This window comes from Myiozetetes cayanensis, unplaced genomic scaffold, assembly GCF_022539395.1.
Source record: "Myiozetetes cayanensis isolate MyiCay16 unplaced genomic scaffold, myiCay2020 scf27, whole genome shotgun sequence".
In the NCBI taxonomy this organism is placed as follows: Eukaryota; Metazoa; Chordata; class Aves; order Passeriformes; family Tyrannidae; genus Myiozetetes; species Myiozetetes cayanensis.
The window spans coordinates 4,139,692-4,164,663 of NW_026087488.1; the positions used below are offsets into that span (position 1 = coordinate 4,139,692).

Genomic DNA, 24,972 nt, shown 5'->3' on the forward strand with positions numbered 1-24,972 from the left:
TGGAGGTAAATGATAAAATTAAGAGAAACCCCAGAGTTGGTGAAGGCTGGGGATGACACAGGAATCCAGCCTGGGAGATCTCTGTGTAGGGTTCGGACTTCTTGGCCTTGGCAGTTGTCTAAATTTGGGCATTTCTAGGTACGCTGAGGCCACAGGCTCCTCATTCAGTGCATATTCCTGTTTATCCAGTACTTATCTGCCCCTCATCAACATCCTATTCAGCCCTTTGGGCTCTCTGGCTTTACTTGCAATAAGCCATTTAAGCAGTATGCTATTGCTCAAAACACCTTTGTTACAAGTAGGCTAAACCCAGACTGCTGAACCAGAAATGATTTTAGTCCTTTCTTTTAAACAAATGATCTTTGTCACTTATTAGCCAAGTCCTCCATTTGTTCCCACAACTCTCCCAAAGGCTCAGTGAGCTCCGTCCTGTCCCATCTCCGGGGCTGCCTTCTGCCCGGGATCTCCTCGGGAGCGCCCTGGGTCGGTGTCTGGGTCACCCTCTTAGACTTGCAGCTTTTCACTGGAACAGTGCAGATCTGTCACACCTGGCTGTGGCAGGATGGCTCTTGTGGAGGCACCGAGCTGGATCCAAGTGAGTTCATCCCTGGGTCCAGAATTGTGTCGAGGTGCCCGGCGTGGGCCAGGACTTGTCTCTACAGGGGTGTTACTGTGTGTAATGAGCTGTACTGGATTTCCTCTCTCACTGTGACTTGTTTGCCAGTGTGGAGAGAATGAATTTGCTCCTCTGAGCCTCTTGTTGCCCTGCAGCCTCTGTTCTTGCAGCATCCCGAGGGGTTGCTTTGGGGGCTGTTACCTGTGCCTTGACCCAGGTGACAGGAATGGGAGGCCCTGTTCTGGGTGTGTGGCTGATGTTTTGTGAGACTCTAAATGGCAGGTGGGACTGGAGTAGGGTCATTTTTATTAGCAAATGATAAATTTACCTTTGTCAGGTCATAATTTCAGGGGGAGCCTCATTTGCACAGTGGTACAGATGGGAAAAGCTGTCATGAGTCTTACCTTTGTCCTCCTGTTAGTCTCCTGCTTGCTTTCTGCAACTCCATGCTGAATTAAAATGAACCCAGAATTGTGTGTGTGTGCGGTTGTTCACTGGGGATTTTTGGTTGTTTAGTTTGTTTGGGTTTTTTTAGGGCTCATTGCATGGTGGTGTGTGAAGAGTTTGTCACCAGCTTTGTTATTGTTAGGGTTGGTTTGTTTGGTTTTGGGTTTTGTTTTGTGTTTTTTTCCCCTTTATTTACTTTGTAAAAGAGACAGAGAAATCAAAAACAAATGCAAAGTGGAACAGCTGCATTCCTTTGTGGTGCAAAGACCAAAAGCCAGTTAGTCTAAATAAAAACAAATCATTTGTCAGCACCTTTTCTACCCCTCCTGTTGGTTTGCCACAACGAGAAAGTTGCAAGAAAGCAAAGGAGGATTATCCATGTGCCTCCAGATTATCCATGTGCCTCCATGGCGAGCAGGGGTGGTATCAGCCTCCATCCCAGAGCTGGGTGATGCTGCATTCAGCATTTCAGAGGGCAGGGTCTGCTCAGCAGGACATCAAGGAGATGGAAAAGGCCATCACCCAGGTTCCCAGCACAGTCACCACAGCAGAACCCTGACACCCCTGTAATCTTCCTGATTATTTTTTTTGTCCTTAGTTCCTTCAAGTACATCGTGATATGTTTTATTGGAGGCTCTCTAGCTTGAAATTCAGCAAATATCTATTTTGGAGCCTCTTTAAAAGCTGTTAAAGAGCCTTTTCCCTAAAGTACACTATGTTCTTGTTAGAGACTTCTCTGGATCTGTGTTACACAGCAGTGTTTAGTATTCTGTTGGTCTTTCTGCTTTAATGTGTGGTTTTTAAAGGGGTTTCCATGCTTTTAGGAAACATGAAGACCTGAGTTAACCACAGAAAAGTGGCTGCCAAACTGCTTAAAGTGCTAATTCTGCTGAAATTTAGCACCTGACTTTCGCAGGGATAAACACATCTGGAATCTCTACTCTTCAGAGTTCAAACTCCTGTAAAATAAAACTTTCAATAATGTGTTTTCAATCTGAGTCTTAGTCAGCAAAACTTTGCAGAGTTTTTATGTTGAAACTCCTTAAAATGCATTTTTGAAGTAAAGCACTGACATCTCCTTTAACTGAGAGTCGCATTAAGGTGCTAAAAGAGTTGGTTAATTTGCAGCTGTGCTGAGGAATCACAGATGCTGAACTGTGGGATGATGTTTCAAAATGATGCACGTTGCTGTGTTTCCTTTAATTTACTTTTTTTGTGAGCATACACCATGAAGAGTGGATGGCTCAAACAGTACTGCTTCCCTGCTTTTATTTATTTAAAGTAACTGTATAAAAACATTGCAACTCTTAAGAATGGTTTGAAGAAGTTTTCTTGTCTGCTGCATCGAAATCTCCCAGTTCCTTTTGCCTCTTGGGCTGCCCTTCAGTTCAGCCTTTATTTAAGCTGGGAGATGCTGTGCTGCTGTTAGACATCCCACAGTCTGTCAGCTTCTGTTTAAAGTGGCGTATGGTGAGTGATTAATGGAAATTATTTCAGGAATAAAGGACTCCTGGTAAGCTGATCCCTATTCAGAGCACCAAAAGAAAAAGCAGAGTCACAAGGGATGTTGTCTCCAGGAAGAACTTGTGACATCCGCGGGGGGAAGAGTTGGATTGGAAAGCGATGCTGAGTTTGCATTTTGGAAGGCATCATAATTATATCTCATGGTCTGATTGGGAGAGCTTTTCCTGATGGCTCCGGAGGCTGATTGTCACTGACACCAGCAGGATGTTGGAGTGGTTTTTGTGGCTGCTGCTGGGGTAGGTGTGCTGTGCTGGGGGTGTGCTCTGAGCCCCCAGAGCAGGCAGCCTCTCACCTGGGGAGCAGCCTGTCCTTAAAGGAGGAGGGACCTCATCCCCTGTGGTGCTGGGTTGTTTAACCCAAAGGGATGCTGTGTTTATTCTTCGGTTTGCAACTTTAAATTGAGTCTGAATTCTGTATTGACCTTGCTTGTGCAAAGTACTGTCCTTCTGAGTGTTGCCTTGGATTGAAGACACAGAATCCGTTAAACTGTTCCAGCTATAAAGTTAGATCCTTTGTCTTTGATGTTTTCTCACTTATAGCTGATTAAAATTCAAGTTATTATTTACAGCCACGTTAAATTTTGTATTCCATTAATTGCAGCTTCCCTATTCCATAAAATGAGGTCGCTGGTGTATTTGCCAGGGGGAGCAGATCAATAGCCCAATTACGGGCTGTATCAGCACAACAGGTAAAGCTCCCTGTGACTTCCAATTTCAAATCAAAACCCATTGAAAGAAACCTGGCACGTGGCAGTTCTCTCTGAAACAGTTCACAAACCATCTCACATCACTGGCTACTGCTGACTGTCCTTTTTGCTAATCTAAAGGGACAGTCGTTCCTAAACCGATTTTACTGTTCCTGCTGGAAACTGTCATTCAGGGATCAAATACCCCTCGTGCACGGGGAGGATGCAGTAAAAATGAGAGAAAATTGAAAGTGCTGAGTGCAGCAGAAGTTAAAATACTGAACAAATAACTTCCTTCTATATTTTTATGAGTCAAATCCAACAGCCTCTTGATGATTTTTGATGCTTTTGGTAAACAAGCATCTGCTTCTTTTTAGCACAGAGGAAAAGGCTTATTATTCAGCATTGATTTCTTTGTGTAGAGACAGAGTGGTCCTTGTTTTGGTGCTCTATTTACAGGGGTCTGTTAATGTATTTACTGAGGGCAGGCAACAAGGCTGTGATCAGAGCCAGGCAGCTTCCCCAGCGTAACTCCTCCATCCCATGCCCTGGCTGAGGTGGTTGCAGAGCCGAGTCCTGGCACAGTTCTGCTCCAAGGGCCAGCACTGGCCGTGGTTCAGTCAAGTCAGTGATCCCCTTCCATCTGTAAAGTGCTGGACATACTTTGTCTAAATATGGGGGCCCCTGGACTTGGCTGCAGTGGGGAGGGACAGTATGTTGACCTCAGAGCGTCTCCTGTGACTTGTGTTACAGTCGTATTTAAAGCTGAGGGGTCCTTCTTGCAGGGCACTGCCAGTCAGGCCAAACATGGTCAGGTCTGTGACAGTGACGTGCAGAGAGATGGGAGTAAAAATTAGTTATAAAATATCCTGTCTTAAACATATTTAAATGTAGTGGGTAGAGACCTGGTTGCTAACCAACTGCTCAGGGGTCTGTCAGCTGTTGTTTAAGGTTTAAAAAGAAATGTACTGTGTGTGAAGGCAACACTTTCAAACTTTGGTGGCAGAGGAGATTATTGTGTGGTTTAAAGATAATCAACATGGACTGTGTTAATTTGGAGGGGGGAAAAAGATAAGTACATGTCAATCAGAGGGCTGTTCTTCCCGAGGACAGCTAATCAAAAACTGCTGGTTATTTTTCTCTGATCCTTGATGCGATAGATTCCCCTTATGAAGTTTTCTCACGTCGATTAAAGTGTTTTCAAGAACATATTTGTGAAAGTATTTTGTTGGTACACAGCAGCTGGCTCGCTTTGGGCAGGCTGAGCTGGGAGGAGTGTGGCACGTGGTGGTAAAACACTGTGGAGTGTTCTCCTGGGTATCGCTGTCCTGCTCTGTGAACCCAGTGGTATGCATTAAAAGTGCCCAAGGATGTTTAAACAGTATATAGCACAACAAGAATGTCATGTAGAGCTTTAATCTGGGAATGTCTTGACTTGGAGACCTGGAAGCCTTTGGGGACTATCATGTAAAACAAATTCCTTTCACGGTCTTGCTTCCGGTCTGGGTCTCTTGCTTTAAAAAGTGCACAGAATCAGATTTCTTCTGTAAACACCAAGTGCCTGGATTTCTTAATCAGCATCCTAATTGTGTTAGCCACCCCTTTTCTAGTCGGTGAACTGCCGTGGTAGGACTGCAGGAAGAACAATTTTGTGCATATCTTCAGTCTTGAATTCCAGAGACATCAGAGCTTTGTTTGCACAACTTGTTTTGCTGTTGCTTTTTGGAATCTTTTTTCCTTCTCTCTGGGTAGATTATCTGGAGCTGACTGGGAGGCTGAACGTGGGCCACCGACACGTGGCTTGCTGGGCCTCCCTCAGCGTTGCACAGCCAGGGAGATGGGCAATAAAGCTTTTTGTTATTAGTGTGCTGTGTGGAAAATGCTCTGTGATACCTTCCATCTGTCCTTGCTTCACTCTGTTCCTCATTGCCATGGTGACTCATACAGCCTCTTCCCAGGTTCGTATTCCTTGAAATAAATCATGACCTGATGATCAGGCGTCAGCGGAGCGTCCCAGCCCGTGCCGCGTTTTGGCGGTGCCGGCAATTGAAACTCAGCTCGGCACATCTCCCGCACCCTGAGAGCTGCCCAACCTCAGCACGCTGTCCCTTCTGAGGCTGCTGAGCGCTGGCAGGAAGCGACGGGGATGGACTCGGCAGTGAAGTGACTCGGGGGGGTTGTGTGAATTACTGTATGAGCACATGCTCAGCAGCAGCCCGAGGAAACCTAATCCGGAGCTGTCGGCACAGGCACGGGCACAGGGCTGGGGGAGAAGCAGCTCTGAGCTCTGCCAGGTGGGACGGCGAGGAGACAGCTGGTGCCCGTGCTTTGCCTTTCCTTTAGGAGTTTATATGTTGAGCTGGTTCATCCGTAGGCCAGGAGTACGTGAGGGGAACAGGAAACCTGTGTGGACTTTGAGTTTTACCAGAAACTGTAAAGTGTTGTCCGGCTTACAACAAAACCCAGTCTGCTTTCCTTCGCCTGTAGCAAATAAATCCCGGCCCTGCCTGCGGGGGAATACATTTGATAGGAAGGTCAGCTCAGCCTTGCAGAGCGGGGCTGGGGGCACTGGGAGGCAGAGGAATGCTGCAGGTGGTTGGGGTTGTCTCGGCACAGTGCAGCTGCGTGGGCTGAAAACTTCGCCTGCAAACAGCAGCTGTTGTTGCTCCCCTTGCTGGCAGCGAGGCAGGGACGAGCTTCTGGCAGGGATAAGTTTCTCAGCCCAGAGCTGTCATCTTCCCTGCGGTCTCCAAAGGACTTTGCTGCTCTCTCCAGCGTACCCAGGCTCTGACTGAAGTTTGCAATGTGGGTTCTGGAGCTCAGCAATTGCTCCTGGTGGCAGAAGAGCCCTAATGGCATGTGCATGATGGTTTGTTCCAGCAGAGGGCTTGACTTGTCGATTGGTAACACATTGGGGTGTTGAGTGGGTATCAGTGCTCCCCCCAGCCTGGTGGGATGACCTGAGGCTGGTTAGATTCCATCTCTGAAACTTTCTGACTGTGGTTGTTTCTTGCATCTGAAGCAGACACAGACACACTTCACTTGCAGACAGAGCCATGCTCATCAGCATTCCCTTGGGCAAGTTGGCAAATTCTCTCTGAATTTACCAGAAATTCTCTCCTCACTCGGAGCAAGTAAAATGCCTTTGGGAGTTCAGATTCACACCCCTCATCCTTGCCTTTGGCTGTCTTCTGGCAAACTCTGAGTTTTTCCTATTGTCTCAATTTGGCTTCAGAAGATGCCCCTATTGGAGCCCAAAGCAAGGGAAAAGGGGACTTGGTGATGGTGAGAAGGGATCAGCACATCAGTTCATGCAGATGAGTAACGGTTGGCACCGCAGATCTTTCTGTGATGATGCCTGCCTGTGTCATTGCAGCTGAGTTTTCTCTCCAGGGAGCCCCACCTTGGAGCAGAGGAAGTGCCTGCAGACAGTTCCTTTTTAAGAAAAAAAGAAGAAGGCACAAATGCAGATGTTGTTAAAAATGCAGTTTGCGTCAAACCTCTGAGCCTGAGTAGGTTCCCACGCTTGCTTTGTTTTTGTCCTCTGGCTGCTTCTGAAGTTGCAAAAGTGCTGAGTGGCAAGAGCTGGCCTTTGGTGGAGAACCACTTCCCCTTTCTCTCCCTGCCCTCGGTGGTGTCACTTCTGCCGAATCCTTTTCGGCCCTTGTTTTACTCAACACTGGGTTTGTTTCTGTTTTGAGTATCAGAGAAGCCTGGACTTGTCTGTGTGTGCTGCCAGCTGACCCTGTTAACATGAATGTCAGTGTAGGGCAATCCTGAGTTATTTTTGCCTTTTCCATTTCCCTGTTGTTGTGGTAGGGTTTTGGTGGGGTTTTTTATTAATACCTCGTACTGAGCTTTGCACAGCTCTAGATCTGACCTCTCTGTGAAGAGAAACGGTGCCTTCAGCACTTGTCTAGGAGCAAAGGCTTAAACTGGAAACCAAACATTGCTTCCCGCTATTTAATTCATTAATGCTGTTGGCAGTTATTAAGCAGTGCTTTAAAAAGTAAACAAGGGAAGTAGGGGTGTTGTTTGTTGAAAAACAAACTGCAGTGAAGGTGAAAGAGGTGCTTCTCTGGGGAGGGATGCCGGAGGAGTGCAATGCTCTTGTCTGGTGGTTTGAGGGAGAAGTGCCCTGGGCTGCCAGGCTGCACATAATCCAGCTGTGCACCCAGCTGTGCACCCAGCTGCTGCTGCACCCTTGGCTGGGGGACTGATGGGTTATTAAGCAGGACTTTTCTTGTGGGTAGGGGCAGTGAGTGGGAGGCTGGCGGTGAGAGCCGCTCCTGCAGCAGGTGTGATGCCAGGCCCTGACCTGCCTGTGGAGGACGGGAAACAGCCAGTTTGGGAGGCAGAGCAGGAAGAGGGAGGGAAGTGGCTTGAGGTGCTGAAAAAAGCCAGCAGGCTGCTTGGCCTGCCCTCCTGTAACTTCTTCCACAGCAGGCACAGCAAGCTGGGGGGGAATTGCTGCCCGTGCAGGGAGCGTCCCGGCCGCTCCAGAGCTCAGTCATGTCCCCAACTGCCCTCTCTCCCTCCTTCCACACCCGGCTCCACAGCCTCGGGAATGAACTCAGTATTGACGCCTGCTGTGCACTCCTGCCAGCCTTGGAATTCTGCTCTTGGTTTTGTGTTTTGCAGCCTGTGGATTGAAGGAGGATGATAGAACTGAGCTGGCAGTGCAGATGTGCAAGGCAGCATCGGCTGCTCGTGTTAGGGCAAAATCTTGAGGGGTTCTTGAGGGAGCAACCTTTGGTCTGACCAGCTGCTAGAGGGGAAAGGCATGTCCTACAAATGGGTTGGAGACTGGAAGCCCTTCCTGGTGGTGCCCAGTTCTGCCAGGCCGCTTCCTACGTTTGCAGAGCTTGTGCTGGGTGGTGGTTGTGTTCCAAGAGATGCCCTTTAGGGAAATGTCTTTTCACTCAGGAATTGGAAGTGCCTGTGGTAACTGCACAACTCTTCTTGTCATGGGGAGCTGCAGCTGGAGCTGGGCTTGGCATTGAAATCCCAGAGTAATCTCTCAGCTGTGTTAGGATGCTGCTTCAGAGCACTTTTCTAAAGGGTTCTGCTTAATAAATACCTACAGTTGACAGAAATCATGTCAGTATTTCTATAAATAATAGTTAGTGAACCTCTATTCAAATGTGAAGTACCTTGAAATCTTCATTTCCCCTACCATCACTTTTTAACATCCCTGATTCTTCTAAGGGCAAAGGGGAACAGAGCAGGAGTTCCTGACCTCCCTGCAGTGCCTGTGTCTGTGGGCATGACTGTGAGGAGGTGACAGCACAGGGAGCTTTGCTTCTCGCTGCACTGACCAGTTCCTGTGTGCTGTGCAGGGGGACGTGGTGGAAGAACTTCTCCTGTCAGGGAACAGGGCCAGCTCTCTGGTTGTGCTGCTTGGCAAGTGCCTGACTAAGGGCTGGGCTGGACAGGACAGAGCCTGCTGTAAAAGAGCTGCTCTGATGAGTGAGTAGAGCCGACTTTTGGAAAGTCATCCTCAGGCTCGCAATAACTTAATTAAGTGTTTATTAGGATAAAACATTGCCAGAAGCTGCTCAGGTGCCTCCTTTCTTTGCTTGCCGTGCTCTTAGAAAGGTTTTCTCTCCTTCTTTTATACAAAGAAAACTAGAAGGTTCATTTTTGAGTAATTTACACTGAGGACTGAGAATTTCTCATCAAAACTGGTGGGTGGTGCAGATTCACCTGTCTCCTGGCAGGTGGGGCAGCTCCCCAGCCCAGCAGCCCCTCCAATGGAAGGCATCATCCAGGGGGTTCATGGCAAAGCTTCCAGTGATTCCTGTTAATGTATCACTTTGGCATAGTCCCTAAACCAGTAACACTTTCTTGTCTTCAGACAAAAAAGTTTATTGGTGTTTGTCCCTGCAGTTTATGAATGGAGCTGTGCAGGGTGGCAGCTGGGAAGGTATTTATTGTTTGTTTGCCATCTGTAAGTTCTGTGTGGATCCCATTTTGTAGCATAATGAGAATTTGGTGTGAACTGTGCAGTGTTTTCCTCGTGCATGAGGAGCTCAGCCCCTGGGCAGCAAGTCAGGCAGTGGGGGAATCACTTCTGTTTCCTGCTGTTAATGCTTGTTAGAAATGGAGTCTTCTGAGGGCAATGGCTGTGCTTTTTGTGCAGAAGGCTTTAAGTAGTTCTGATGTGACTTGAACAATTTCTACAAAATCTTTTCTGCCTGGGAGTAAAATCGGTACAAGTGGCGATTTCCGTAGGAGTTCCTTAAATTTTCCGCTTTGTGTTGGTTCTCTTCCCAGCAAGCAAGGAATTACAAGTAGCACATCACTGGTGGCCTTGGGGTTGCTGCTTCACTGCAGAAGTGATCAGGCTGAACATGGATCAGAAGGGGGTTTTTCCCCCAGCAGTAGTGCTGAGGAGTGCTTATGGATTTAATCACTCCTTTGTAGGCATGTCCCAAGTAAGTCTTCTCCAGGAGAGAGCACCGTGCAGTCCAGAGGACTGAGGAGGAGCCTGCTGATAAAACACAGCTCAACTTTGTTACCTCTGCCAAGTTGGCTCTTTGCCTTCTGCTGTCCTGGGCTCAACTTCTCCCACGTTGAGTGTCTTTTGACACCCAGTCTGTCCCAGGAGATGGATTCAAAGAGCATCGAAGCTCCTGCAGGCTCTGACAAACACGATTTTGTGAAGTACTTCAAAGCCCATGTTACACTTGGGAGCCATTGAGCTGTCAGCAGGGTGAAATCAGTAGTGGATGGCAGCACAGCTCTGCTGTTATGGTGAGCACAGTCCCACATGGTGAGGGTTGTTTTGAGCCCTGATTGCCCTTTTCACGCACATCTTTTCTACCTTCTGTGTTTCTGAAGCATCTCAGGGTGGAGCCTGCTGTTAGCGTCCCACCCAAGGAATCCTCTCTCCTTTTGTATCAGGGGCAGTATCCAAAGGTGATCTTGCCCTGAAATATGGAGATTTTGGGAAAGGTCATGGCAGGGACTGTCCAAGCAGCATGGACCCAAACTGAGCACCCATCTCTGTGCTTTTGTTTCCCTTGTTGTTCATCACAGACACCAAACTAAGCATCTCCTGAAAGAACAGTGTTAAACTTCACTGCTGGTTATTGTTAGAGCTCCTTGGACTTTCCTATAAATTTGTGGCCTTTCCTCCCAAGATCTTCTGTGCTGCTTGAATCTCAGGGCGAGGGCTTGGTTGTGTGTGTGTCTGTTGGTTTATTTTGCTGAGATGCTGTGCTGGATATCCAGGTGTGTTTGGTGTTGGGAGTTCAGGGTGGGCGATGCAGAGGGTGTGCCATGCCCTCCATCTGCACAGTGAATGTCCCCAGAGCTGGATTTTGCAGAAGGACCAGGGCTCTCATGTCTGTAGGTTTACCCTTGTCCCAGCAGTGCTGATGGCCATCTCCTGCCCTGGGGGAGGTGCTGCCCTCCCTGCTTGACCTCCCCGTTCCACAAGAACGATCTGCTTTGCCACATTCTTCAGCTCTTCCAGTCCTTTGTATGGGAAATCACATTCCCTTTCCCTGGTCTTACCAAGTCAAACTTATTGCTTGTGGTCAGTGGCCCAAAACAAGGCTGTCCTGGCTTTAGAAGAGGAGGTGGCCTCCTGGAAGGATGCACCTGATGGGAATCTCTTCAGTTCTGCTGCTGGTTCCTTTCCAGGCGGGTGGCTGAGAGCTGGTGATGAGAGCAAGTGATGGAATTGAGATTTTTAACCTCCCAGCCCTCCAGCTATGTGCTGCTTTATCCACTAAAAATAGTTGCTAATTCCACCTTCTGGGGGACCCTCAGGCACAGGCTAAAGGATTGCTAATATTAGTTGTTGGCTTTGCTGATAAAATAAACTGTGTGAAAAGTGGCTGTGAGTGCTGAGATCTTTCTCCTCATGTGCAGCCTAACATCTTTTAACAGTTTTCTTCTGTGATGAGATTATAAAAGGAGGAGAATTTATTTTTATCATTAATAATACTATTAGTATTTTTTAAGTGTGTTCGAGATAACTCAGTGTTTCTCCAGTTCAGGCTGTAAGAAACTGTGCAGCTTGAGAGCTTTCAGAGGATTTATTTGTCACCAAAAGCTAGAAAGGCTGAGTCAAATTTTTTAATATGAGAAGAGTCTGAGGAAACATCTGTGCTGAGAGTACTCAATGAATTTATTATGTTTTGTTTTTAATTTTAGTGTAGGTAAAGATCTCTGATCCGTTTTAACTTGGGATGAGTGATTTTCTCCTTTTTGAAATTCTGTTTTGTTGAAACATCCAGAGCATGTCTGACATCTGGTTCAATTTCAGAAAAAAATTTCTGGGAGGAACTTTGTCAGTGAGGAGTGCTGAGGGTTTGACAGCATGGTCTAAACATTGGGATGTGCTGCAGGCTTGAGAAAGGTCTTTTTGAATCTGTGCATCTGCTTTGCTGGAGCTTGGAAAACTTCATTTTTTCATGTCCCCAGCAGCAAAATGGAGAGGTGCCCAGAAATGTGCCTGAGCTTAGAGGGAAATCCAACTTTTGAGCACAAGCTTGTGTAATTCCTGTGCCTGTAAAAATGCAGTTGGCAAAGCCTTTGCTAAAGCAGTCAACCCCAAATAATGAAAATACGTGGCAAGGCTTTTTCCTCTATTAATAATTTCCCAGTCCTTGTCTCTCAGAGGAAGGGAATAAGTAATTAGGTTTGATATTTGTTTAAGGAGCTAAAGGAATTAAGTTCCTAAGCTTTGCTCAGTTGAAGGACAAGCCAACATCTTTCTCAAGGCGCGGAGCTGCTGGGCTGCACAATGCCAGGGACTCTCCCATTCTGCCTTAACCATATTCATCAGCCGTCCTGTTGACTACAGAATTGCTTCTGGCTTTCTTCAAAGCCTGCATGACTGTCTTATCAATTCTGAGAAAAGCAGGAACCCTCGAGTATGCAACAGGATGGCTGAATTGCAAAACCTGGAGTGTGTCTTGCTTTTTCCACAAACCACAGCATCTCTGAGAAAGCTACTGGAAGATGTGCTTAAAATACCAGCTGTTCCTCAGAACTTGGGAAATCTTTACTGCCCCTTTTTTACAAACTTCTCTCCTCGTGTGACTTCAGAAAAGGCAAAATCAGGGCAGTAAGTGGTGTCTGATTTCAACGGCATTACAGTTTTGCTTTTAATTTATAAGTCGTTGAGAGTTAATTATCATGCAACTCATAGTAGTTTCATGATTTCTTAATCTGTTGTGTACACTAATTGTCCTCTGGCTAACTGCAGAAGGGAGACATTTGTTTCTGCAGGGCATCAGCTGTGTCTGAGCCACAGATCTCGAGGTTACTGGAGTCCGTGATTGCCGGGATGTGTGGGCTCGCTCTGCTCATCGCCCTTTGGAAATGTGGATCTCTCATCTTCGCTTCCAAGTCGAAAATGTAGCCATAGGTTAATCCCCTCTGCCTGCTCAGGTTCCACCTCTGCAGGCAGAGTGGCACCAGGCATATGTTCTGCTTTGCAGTGTTTCTCTTTTTGTGTTGCTCTCAGTTGTGCTTTGAATGTTTGCAGCACTTACGTGAGGGGGAAGTTCTTTACCAACAGAATAGTTTGGTCTAAATCACTTCCTTGCAAGAGAACAGAGCGTGCATTCAGTGCCTTCAACTTCTCTTGTTCATTGCTTTTTTTCCTTTTAAATACAAGACACTTTTCCTCACTCCCTGTTTGTCTCTCCCCTTGCAGTATCAGCGAAAGCTTCCTCACTGTGAAAGGTGCAGCTCTTTTCCTGCCACGTGGAAATGGGTCATCCACTCCCAGGATCAGTCACAGGCGCAACAAACATGCAGGTAAAGTGTTGTGTCGATGCTGGGACTTGTCTATTCCTTCTGATTTCAAAGTCCACCTTTCTTGAGTTCGTTCTCACCTCATGACACACATTTCTATCTGCTCCTGGTGTGTGTTAAAGCCTGACCTGCCATCTCAAGGCTGTGCTATTTGATGCTGATTGGATGGAGAGGTTTCAGAACTCTTGTTTATCCTGCAGAAACGGAGGGGACATCAAGGCAGCAGTCATGACATCGTGGAGACTTCGAAATATCTGCCTCCCAAAATACCTGTCCTCTGATTTTTGTGTGAGAGGGGGATGGGAGGATTGCCATGAAAACCTTCAGGCACTGCACTGGGAAACCTGAGGTTGTGATATGGGATGAGTAATTGTTCTTCCTAATCTGAGTGTAACCAGTTATGATAGAGGGAAGGGAGGAGACTTACCTCTACGTGGGGGTGAGGAAACCTCTGAGCAAAGTCAGTGTGACTTCTCAGAGGTGTGAGCAGAGTGAGTAATATGGAGTCGACTACAATTCCGCCTCCTTTATCTGCTCAGAGTTTGATTTGTGTTTTTGCTTTGACTCTCTTTGAAAAGTTGATCTGAATAATAGAACTCAAACATTTCGGGGTAGGTTGTTTTTCATTGGCTGTGGTGCTTAATCAGTGATGGTGTTTTACAGGGATCAGATAGCGTGGGGATTTTCCCTTGCACTGAGCAATGGACAGGGGGGAAAAAAAACCATTGAAACCTTCAGACTTTTGTATATGGGACAGAAATAGAAACAGAGAGGCAGGAGTCGATGTGCTTTGCCAGAAAGTGACCAGCAAAACGTGATTTGGTTTGGTTCCAGGTGTAGATCACTTTGATACCAGCAGACTTGTTATCCAGGTCTGCATCTGGCACAGTTCTGTACCTGATGTCTGGCCACCTCAAAATCTGTTTACAAGCATATTTATAGAAAAGGTTTAAGTCAGAAGGCAGTTAATCACATACCTGCATTCAAACTGCTTTGGTGAGAAGCATTAATTACCAGTTGTCGAAAGAAAACGTTCTGAAACTTCATTTAAAGCTGACCTTTCTGGTCGAGAATAAAGTGAAATTGTCTTTAGCGTGAAAGTAGTCAGCAGTCTTTTAAAAGTTTTTCTTGGCCTGTCTTGGTGTCTAATCTCTCCAAAGACCATTGCTGAAGCCCAGGTCTCCCCCTGGCAGCAGCTGCCTTGGCTTTATTTACCTCACTGAGGAGACCCCCTGGATGGTTTTCCTTGTGAACCTCTGCAAGGCGGCACAAACAGCTGTTGAGTCTCTCTCCTTGCCTCATCGACTTGCTCTGGCTGACTTGCATGAGGTCTGGAGACCTTGGTGGAAAAATAGTTGCTTGTCTAATCAACCCAGAGCTCTTGGAAGCCAGATTGCCAAGAAAGCAAATCCGGTGTGTTGTAATGGCTTACAGCAAGATGTTTGGTACTGGAGAGGCTGGCTTGCCTTAGGGGTGGGATTTTTGTTCTTAGAAGGTGTATTTTATTCCTGTCCTGAGATTTAATGAGGCATCTGTACTGTCCTTTCCTCAGTTTTCCTGTCTGTCAAGTGATGGGAATGCTGTAGTGATTTTTATGGTGCTCAGAGGTTCCACTGCAGAGGGTCCCTTGTCTGTATGTGCAGCAGCTTTCTTTTCTGTGGATTCTTCCAATAATCAGCAGACCGAGGGATCAGCGTGTCGCCTTGTTGAGCAAAACATCTGTGCCACCAAAATTAAATCAGTGATGTAGAGAGCGTGGCTGGGAGAGGTGAACTGGCCGCTGGCACTGGGCTGGCACAGTGTGTGCAGCTGCCTCCTTTCTGGGACACTGATAATCCACGCTCAGCTTCCATTCCCATGAGTGCCGTGACTTATCTCTGGCACACAAAATTAGAAGAGGGTAGAGAGCAGACATGATTTTCCAGTATGGAATTGCTGCCTATGGATGCTATAGTATTTCAAGTGGCTCCAAGAGCATTTTCTAGGAAGCTTCACTAACCTTCCTGACCTGCCTTTTTAATTCATCAGAGGTGCTAGAATCGGGCGGGAAGAGTAAATGAGTATCAGGAAATAATTAATGCTCACACCCATTTCTTTAATCGCATCTCCAGCGATGGGAATCGTTGGCAGATTGACTAGATATGGTACCAGCTGTCCACGCTGCTCTTGCTGGGTGGTCCTGTGCCACCTGGAAAACTGATCTGTGGGATGGTGGGCTTGCTTTTCCACAACAAACAACGCTGGAGGAGGCCAGAAAACGATGTAACTTCCCTGGGGCTTTTGCCATCTCTGGAACACTGTGAATCACTTTGCAGATCCCACTCCGATGCTTTGCACCTATCCTGCCAGCTCAAGGAAACAAAAGCATCTGCTCAGTGCAGGACAGTGTGATAGGAAGCAGCAGCCCTGGCGTGAATGCCAGCAGAGCTGACAGCTCTTCACAGGACAGGATGTGGTATCTTTGTGCTGATTCTGGCATGTTAAAACCTTCCCTTTGGCTTTTCTTAATCCAGGAAGCTTTCAAAATGCCTTGTGTGTTTGGGGCTGAAAACGCTGCAAGTTGATTAAAGCTGGCCAAGGAAGCAATCCTTTACTTTCCAGCTCTGGAGCTCCCAAGGCTGGCAAGGGAACAGGGAGGAGTGTGGTAAACTTTCTGAGGATGAGGGATAATGGAGCTCCTTGACTGAGCTGTGCAGAAAGGGTTGTCGTAGAAACTTTGTCCCGTTTTTAAGTATGGAGATAATCCAGTAGCCGTGGTGATGGTTTTTAAACTCTGGAAGCTTTGGCTCTTAAGCTGGTTCCTGAATTATTGGCAGCAATAGGTGGGAACCTTTACATTTTGAGGAGGGAGAAGCTGAGGTGAAGCATCTTTCATTTCAAGCTGTCTAAGACATGTGGATGCTTCACGAGATGGATACTTGCAGGGCTCTTCCAGGCAGTGGGCAGGAGGTGCAGAGGGACCTTTGCATCTTGAGTCGACTGTTCTCAGCAATTCCCACTGTGGGAGCAGCTGAAACTTACTGGAACTGGGCAGTGTTGCCAGGATTTTTTACACTGGTGATGACGTGGGGAGGTCCTATCGCTGCACCCCTGGGAGGACAAGCACCTGATGGATGAGTTGGCCTTTCCTGAGTTACCTATCTCCCTAAATAACTGCTGTTTATGGGGGCACGTGCCAGCCACTCCTGCACTGGGAGCAATGTCCTTGGGCAGGAAGTGGCTTCAGCCGCTGGTGCTTTGTATGTGACTTCCCCAGCAGTGCAAAGTGCCTCAGTTTTTCCCACCCCCAGTTAAAAATGCAATCCCAGAGCATTGACTCATTCTCCATGTGCTAAAATGTGTTTCAAGGAGGAAGGAAGAGAGCAGGGAATGCTGTGTCCTGTGTAACCCACTCCACACTAGGACACCTCTTTCCCATCCAGAGAGGGGCTGCTCTTCCACCAGCTGTAAAAATCATAAGAAAATGGGTACTGTGCCCTTGCTGGGCAGCTTTTCCTTTCTTCCCCTTCACTTTTGGGGCATTTCTGGATACTGCTCCATGTCCAAGATTTCCTTGTTTCTGAGAGTCTGTGAAATAGCATGGATTCTAGCACCACTGAGGAATTAAAAAGGGAGGTCATGGAGATTAACCAGCCTTCCTAAAAAATGCTCTTGTAGCCACTCCTGCTGAATATTTGCTCCTGCTTCACGCTGTTCCCTGCAGTGTTACCTAAACTCAGCTTGCTGGCTCTGGGGGAGTGGGAGAGGGTGGGAGAGTAAAGGCTCCTCTTCTTGCTGATCTGTGCCACCCACCTGGCAGCCTTGCACTCTTCTTTCTGGGAATGCAGATTAATTTTCCATACAATGATGGAAAAAACAGCCCCTTGCAGGAGGTGCTGCTGCTGACTGACACTCAGGGGGTGATGTTGGCTCTCTGCAGGCCGGGGAGTAGTGCTGAGAAATGCAGTAAATTAAATTTTATTTTTTCTCAACCTCACCAGTGAAAGTGTTGCAAGTGTTTTCTAAGAAAAAAAATTGCAGGTGTTTGATTTTTCAGGTGGCAGTTCTTAGCTGCTGTTGGGAGGGGTTGGTACACAACCATACATGGGCACGTGCTGCTCTAAGGGGGGACTAAATCTCACTTCATAGGGGATACTTTTGTCTGGGTAGTAGTTCTGCACTGGGTAATAAAAGTTGAGTGTAAAAGAAGTTGGTATAAAAAGAAACTGATAAAAAAGAAGTGGCAGATTTCTGGTTTGAAGCATGTGGTAGAATGAGATGTTGAACCACGGGGTGAGGTCCATTTCTACCCAGTTTGCCTTACCTATTAAAAGAACAAAGAATACCGAAACACTGCTTATTTCTGTTTAAAAAGACAACAGGATTTAGCAGGAGAGAGCATAGTCACTGAGGAACAGGTGAGCACAGAGAGCAAAGAGCAGCTGACTCAGAGATGACAAAACTCTGAGGAGGTGGGAGTGACAACACTCCCAGTGACGTGTCGGGTTTCTCAGTGGACATTTGCTCCGGCTGGACAGCCAGGAACTTGCATGTGATTTAAAACTATTTTTGTGCACTCACCTTTCCCTCTTGTCCGCAGGGGATCTTCAGCAGCACCTGCAGGCCATGTTCATCCTGCTCCGCCCAGAAGACAACATCAGACTGGTAGGTCGGCTTTGTGCTTATCTGCTGGGAACTGATATAAAGGTTAAGCGCCACTTGACAAATACACCTGTGGAACTCGTGAAAGCAGTGCTCTGTGTGTGTGTGTCTGAGTGGTTTCGTCAGCAGGTTTGGGGAGTCTTTGAACCACAAAGGTAGAAAAGCAGCTAATTAAGAAAGGCCTGCTTATTTGGTTGTTCAGTGAGACAAATTGTATGGCTAGAAGATCATCTTTGAACTGAGCACTGAGTACCTGTGCTCTCAAAGTCCTGTAACAATTGCCAGAGAAGATGGGTAAATTATCTTGGTGCCCTATTTAAATCAAGAGTTTATGTCTGACCAGTGTGAGCACCTGCCTTTCTACAGTCGTTCAGTTGTGTACCTCACTTTTCTCTCCTCACTTGTGGCATCCCATGGCTTATCAGGAGGAGCAGGTAGGATCCCCACGTAGCCATGCACCTATACCGAACCTTGGCCTTCTGCTTCTTTGGGCCGTTGCTTCCTACAGGGATGCAGTTGGGTGTTGCTGTTCAGAGCATTGTCATGCCATCCTGAGGACCTCCAGAAGCCAAACATGAGCAGTGAGGAATTTGCCTGGGACATGTTGAAGTGCTCTACAAGGCCAGGCATGACTGCAGTGTGCCTGCACCTCTCATCACTCAGTGGCCTGAAGTTTCTTTCCTGTGTTGTCTTGGTGCATCTTAGCAACGTCTGCCCAAAGAAGGACTGCCAGCACCACAAGTGTTATTCTGCCACCTCTGGTTTGCTGAATCCTCCTGAGCCGTGCTGGGGATGGACTGATTGTATGAGCGTAGCTGGGAAACAGCCAAGATTATTATGGACTGCTTAGACATCCAGAATGACCACTGAAAATAATTTGCCATAAGCAAACTAAAGGAACTGCTCCTGAACTTTTTCAGGCACACCTTGCTGTCACTAAAATTTCTTCTGCAGTGATGGGAGTGGAGGCTCTCAATGCTTTTCAGAATCTGAGCTGGGGTTAGAACATTGGAAACCATTGAACAAGGCATTGTTCAGCAATATCACTGGCTACATTGTGTGATTTGGGACAAATTAGCCTTAACAGCTGAATAAGGACTTTGTGGGCTGAGACATAAACCCTTTTGTTCTGAGCTACATTTGGAATGCTGAAATCTAGCGTGAGGTTAAGTTCGATAGTCTACTTGAATTTAATTGATTCTTGACGAACGAAGGGTGTGCAGAGCTGCAGTGGAGTCTCTCACAAGACAGTAGATACAAATGAGATTTGAAATATAAACAGTACTGAGAGAAATGCATTCTCTTCATTTTGCTGGCTGCTGTCATTCCGAGGGCAGCAGAGGAATCTAATCCTCGAAAAACCTACACTTGAAATTTGGAACAGCCCTTGTCTCTGTTGGAGCTGTTGGCAGAGGTTTTTAGCCTTCCATGAGAGCAGGATTAGGGCAACAGTACCAGTGTAAAATCAGTAGGAAGGAGGAAAAGGGACTTAGTACAAAGTGACTGAACATGTTTCTGTAGCTTAGCAGAGCTGAGGACTTGAAAGTTGGACATACTTTTTTGTCTTCAAATCAAATATCTCAATGAGAAATGTCTTCTTGGATGACACACTATCAGAGAGAATGAAAAAGATGAAAGGTCAGTACGAACTTCTTGGAATGTGCTGTTCATAAGGGCTGGTGAAATATCAAATCGTACTTCTGATGAAACAGGAATGCAGCAGAAGATAAAGTTGGCTTGTGTTTAGGTGAGCCTAAAAGTAAAAAAAAATGTGTCTGGCACTGGAAGCGCTACAGGGGATGATTTGTTCTTGAACAGACTGCAAATAACCTTCCCAAATTGAGAAAGCTAGCTCTGTGTAGATGAGCTGAAAGAACGTCCCATCTCATCACAGTCCCTGAAGCCAGGCTATCCTCCCTAAAGTGACTGGGATTTCAAATACCCTCATTTAAAAGGCATCAGAGCACTTGGTGTGCTTCTGCTGTCAGGTGAGCATATGAACTAGTACTTAGTGAAAAATTTGGAGACTCATTTGTGATTTGTCGGGCGTGTTGGAGCTCTAGTAGTAATCTTTGAGGTTGGCTGGTTTACAGTGTCAAATTTGCTGGTTTATTATTCCAGTAAATGTAACAATACACGTTATTTGCCCCAGCCGTGGCTCTTTGCTTTGTGCTGAGGGTGTAAGTGTTGAATCCAGAGAGCCACAACTAAACCATGCCCCATTTCTCTTAAGTGGCCTCTGAAAATCCCACCCCACCGATGTGGGGCTACGTGACCTTTGCTCACTGTTTGTCTCGCCTTGTTCTAAAGGGTCTTGCATTAAGACTTCCCATTACTGCCAGCCAAATTGGTTTAGCAAAGCAAGTTAGATTATGCTAATCCTCTTGCTTATGGACTGTCCTCAAGAGAAGCAGAACAGAATTTGTGTGTGGATGCCCTGGACGTGGAGCAGCCGCGTCCGTCTGCTCCCGTTTTAGGCAAGTCTGTGCTTCTTGTTGAGGTTTGGTTCCTAATGGAGATAATGACTTTAACCACCAAGCCCTTGGTGACTACTTGCTCTTCTAGGTTGAAGAGCACCTTTCTGTTTTCCCACAAGTGGTTAGTGGTAGAAACAGCTGGCTTTGGCAGAATTCACACCTTGAAGGACTGACCGCTTTGATCTTCCGTGCTTCCAAAGGAATCCCAGTGACTCAAGAAGCAAGAAGGAAAATAAGGCTGGTTTTAGCATGACTTATCCTAAGGAGATGGGGCGGGGCACAGTCTCTGTACAGAGCACGGCTGTCTGCTGGCATCAGCATTTGGGTAGTTTCTGTTGGTCTTTGGTCCCATTGGACAAGTCTGGAGGACTCCATCAACACCGTCTCCTGCCTGCACTTGCTATTCTGCCCCATCACTAGAGCTGCTGCTCCCTGCAATTCCACTGGGAAGCTTTCCCTGCCGAGCACGGGGCAAGGCTGGGCTGGGACGGCTCCTTCTCGCCCGTGTTTGCTCTCTGCAGGCCCCGCTCAAAGTTCAAGGAGCAGTTTAACGGTGTGGTAAACACTGAGGCCAGGCAGAGTCTTGGGGTGGGATTGGGCTGTCCAAAGTTAAGGCTCAGTATACAGAATTAAGACACTTCCTTTCTAGGGATGTCCTAGTTTCTCTGCTTGGGATCCTGTGACTAAAATAACTGTAGATGGCTTGGAACAGAGTCCAGAAAGTGTTGCAAGTAAAAGCTGCCTGCTGCAGATGTTTATAGGCAGTGCAGGGCTCCCTTTCCCAGGCTCCTCGCTAACCAGCAGTCTGTCTGTAAGACTTGCTGGAGTCACTTCAGTTCTCACTTCCTTGTGGCTTCTGGAGGAGCAGCAGAACTCAGTGCAGCCTTTCAGGAGCTTCAGTGTTGGCCTGACATTCACAGCTGAAGTTCCACAGCTGCTCTCTGGATGCTGCCAGTAGTATTTGATCTGGGGGAGTTTGGCCTGAACTCCAGTCCGGCTGGAGCTCTCTTTTGGCACTGGGGTAAATCTGGTTGTGGCAGGAGCAATGAGGCACAATGACTTTCACCTTTTCTGGGCAATCTGAATGCAGTTATGGATACAGCTTAGTCATAGGGATATCTTTTCCTGTCAGGTGTAAGGCAGCAAGGTTGCATCTGCACTGGGGAAGTTGCCAGAAGAATTCAAAGGACCAACAGGAAACCACACATGATTTAGGTCCTGTGAATTAGATCCTGGTTGTCTGACCAGCTGCCTGGGAAGGTGGTGGAAGGGGTCTTGTTGGAGCTGTTGTAGCACACAGTTCAAAGGAAAGCTCTGTTTCTTTGGGCAAAGCCCTCAGAGAGGTGAAGAGCACGTTCAACACCCGTCTGTCTTGCTGAACACCTGATGGTCCACGAAGCTCACTGGGCTGGGAGCAGTCAGAGGGCTGTGGGTTGTTCAGAACCAACCCTAGTGGGACAGAGCAGGCTGGAGCCAGGAGCGTGGGACGGCCGTGCTAGCCCAAACTGCATCACTGCTTCTGCGCCTGTCACTCAGCATGAGAAAGGGGCTTGTGAAGGTAACAGTGTGTGTTTTGCTGACTGCACTGCTGATCTCTCCCCTTCTTTTCCTCAGGCTGTAAGACTGGAAAGTACCTACCAGAACCGCACTCGATACATGGTGGTGGTGTCCACCAACGGCAGGCAAGACACCGAAGAGAGCATTGTCCTAGGAATGGATTTCTCTTCCAATGACAGGTACTCAGAGGGTCCAGGTGGGGGAAGTCCTTGTGTTCACCCACACATCAAGTTGAGTGTAGAAATCACTGTCTGGTGTCCGTGTTTTCTGGGGATAGACTGCTTCACATTTTCCAGTCTAATACCTTGAGATCCAGAATTCCCTTTTCATTTCTTGAAAGGAGGGGGTAAATGGGAAGGCAACAGTGCAGGTCAGCATTTTGTTGATTCCCCTGAGCCTCAGGCTTGTGTGAGGGCGTTCAGTGCCCTTAAATGCCTCTTAGGTCCTTAAGTCCTGCATCTACACACCAGAGACAGGGACAATTTGCATGCAAAGAAAGAAAATGCTGCAGTTAGAGAAGCTGTCAGGGTTCAGGAGAGCAGGTAATGAGAAAGTGATGTGAGGCAGCCCCTTGCCAAGGTCAGGGCAGAAAGGAGCCTGATGGGAATGTCAGGGTTGGCGATGGCAGACCTTGCACAGTGTGTGCTCTCCCCAGACAGCAGTGTGTCATCAGGGTTTAGTGCTTCTGCTTCATTCATTTAAATTCCTGCTGACCTTTCCACAAGGCTGCAGAATGTGGCTGGGAGGCAGCTTTTGCTGCTGGATGGCCTGTAAGCCAGGAGGCAGCACCCCTGCAGCTTCAGGGGCTGAAGCTTCACATATATAAGGGGACACTGAGCACTTTGAAGAGGGCATGGAAGCATAAGTAAATCTTGGCCTACATGGGGAGAAAATCACCTGGATATTTAACCTATTTTGAAAGCTTTTGTCCTCATGCTTACTTCTAGCACAACTGATGCAGGATTGAGTCTTGCCTTTGACACTAGTTGGAATAAATTACTTCCAGGTAGTTAGCAGGGTCACTAGAAAGCATTTTTGAACTATTTGGCTAAGAAATTACCTTCTAAACAGCTTGCTGGTCACAGCAGCCACCATGCTCAGTCTCAGGTGGCTTAGTTGGGATGCTTGGCTTGGGTGGTTCCTGCTGAAGCTGGGGACCAGCTTGATGCTGCCCCTGGCTCCTGTCTCCCTGTGCATGTGTGTGCACAGCTGTGGCTCAGAGATGCTGCTCTTGCTGTGGGGTAAGAATAACTTGTCCTTGCACAGGTTGCTGTGAGCTTGGAGCAGCTCACTGTTGGCTGTGATGTAGCAGCGCAGCCACCTTTGATAACTGAGAAATCACTGGTATTCAGTCTCTAATAACATACCAGGGTCGTTTCAGCTTTCTGCTGGAGTTACTGAGGTTCTGGATGGTCACTCTGATCTGCCCTCCCCGAGCCCACTCGGTATTTATAACCCAGTGTAGACTTGTTGCTATGGTCTCTGATAAGCGCTCGCTGCGCGGTATCACTAAAAATACCCCGGCCACCTTGGGAAGCCTTTTAAAAACACATCTTTCCATGAGCTCATCTCGTGTTGTCAACAGAAATAGCTGCGTGCCGCAGTGTCTCCTTGTGCGGGGCACCAGGCGCTCCGGGGCGTGTGCGCTGCCCGGGCTCCGTGTCTGCTGCCCCTCCGAAGCCTGGCCTCGCCCTCTTCCCCCACTTCTCGTGAGCTGGAGGCTGCCGGGGGCGTTGGAGCCGGTGGAAATTTGAGAGTGCCTAGTGCAAATTGCAGGAGGCAGTTGAATTCAGTTCTTCTTCAAGGTGCTGCTTTGATTATGGAGAGATTTTTGCAGCTTTATGAGATTCAGAGGAGGGGCAGGCACTGATCTCTTCTTTGTGGGGAACAGTGACAGGACCCAAGGGAATGGTCTGAAGTTGTGTCAGGGGAGGTTTAGGTTGGATATTAGAAAAAGAGGGTGGTTTGGCGCTGACCAGGCTCCCCAGGGCAGTGGTCACAGCATCAAGGCTGCCAGAGCTCAAGAAGCATTTAGATGATACTCTCAGGCCCATGGTGTGACTCTTGGGGATGGTCCTGTGCAGGGTTAAGAGTGGGACTCGATCATCTTTCTGGGTCTCTTCCAACATAGCATATTCTGTGATTCTGTAACCTGGTGCAGGTTGTGTTGGGTTCCCCTGCCTTTTTTCCATCACTTGATTTCTGCTTTTAACTTGGCTTTTTGCTCAGCCCTACAGAAAGCAGATGACTGTGAGGGCAAAGAGGGCAAAGCAGCTGAGAGAGGAGTGGGATTGCCAAGAGGTGTCTGTCTGGGCTGGCTGTTGGACTCATTCTTGAGGTGTGGGAGGGTGAAGAAGGGTCAGGAGTCAACCACAGGTGATAGGCAGTGATTGCTAACCTGCCGTGCTGCCATTCACCCTGTGATTGCACTGCACTGCTCCCAGTTCCCAGCAGCTGTGGCTGGGGAACAAACAGGAAAGCAAAGCTGGGGATTGCAAAATCAGGGCTAGAACCAAACCGCTTGAGCCTGAGAGGGACTAATCTGTAAAGAAAGCCTCAAGCTGACCAAAGACTGCAAGCCCCCTCTGACCTTCTGCACAAAGCTCAGGGCTCCTGGATCCTGTTTGCTCTTCCTCTTGGGCGTGTGTTAACCCTTTAAGCTTGTTTAAAGGATACTGCTCTACCCTCAATCTGATCAGTGATCCTTGCCAGACCCCTGTAGAACAACACTGGCATTGTTTGTCCCTGAAGCATCAGTGGAATTTTTCCTTTTTTGTTCCAAATGAGTACCAAAACACACAGCTATTGCCGTGAAATTAGAATAACAGCGTGGTGCTGTGGTAAATAGACTGACCTGCTCTTTCTTACTGCAGTAGCACTTGTACGATGGGCTTGGTGCTGCCACTGTGGAGTGACACCTTGATCCACCTGGACGGGGACGGGTGAGTGTCTTTTGTATGTTCTAGGTCGATAGCAGAGGGTCGGTCTCTTGTGTGTGAGCTTGCAGCATGATGTATGGGGAAGGATTCCAGTGATTGCGGAGCCCTTACAGGTCCAGCAGACCTCCTCTGTTGACCTGTTCAGGGTTAGTAGGCTCAAAGGCCCTGAATCACAGTGGTTGTGGCAGGGAACACCAATAATTGACTTATCTGTGAATAAACATGCACTGAGACCATGGCTCATGTGTGTGTTTAAGCTGGAGTAAAGGAGCTTTTACTGGCGAGTGGGTGTGTAGTGAAAGCTCCTTA

The 24,972-nt window shown here is 47.6% G+C and overlaps 1 protein-coding gene across 2 annotated transcripts in view; it reads left to right on the forward strand.

The window, feature by feature from the left end:
• SSH2 (slingshot protein phosphatase 2) overlaps positions 1-24,972 on the forward strand; it is a 93,413-nt gene that overhangs the window by 47,001 nt on the left and 21,440 nt on the right. For both annotated transcript variants that reach the window (XM_050321611.1, XM_050321612.1), the window contains 4 exons: positions 12,949-13,052; positions 17,629-17,693; positions 21,782-21,903; positions 24,598-24,666. In XM_050321611.1, coding sequence (XP_050177568.1) covers positions 12,949-13,052; positions 17,629-17,693; positions 21,782-21,903; positions 24,598-24,666 — 360 coding nt within the window. The remainder of the gene's footprint in view (positions 1-12,948; positions 13,053-17,628; positions 17,694-21,781; positions 21,904-24,597; positions 24,667-24,972) is intronic.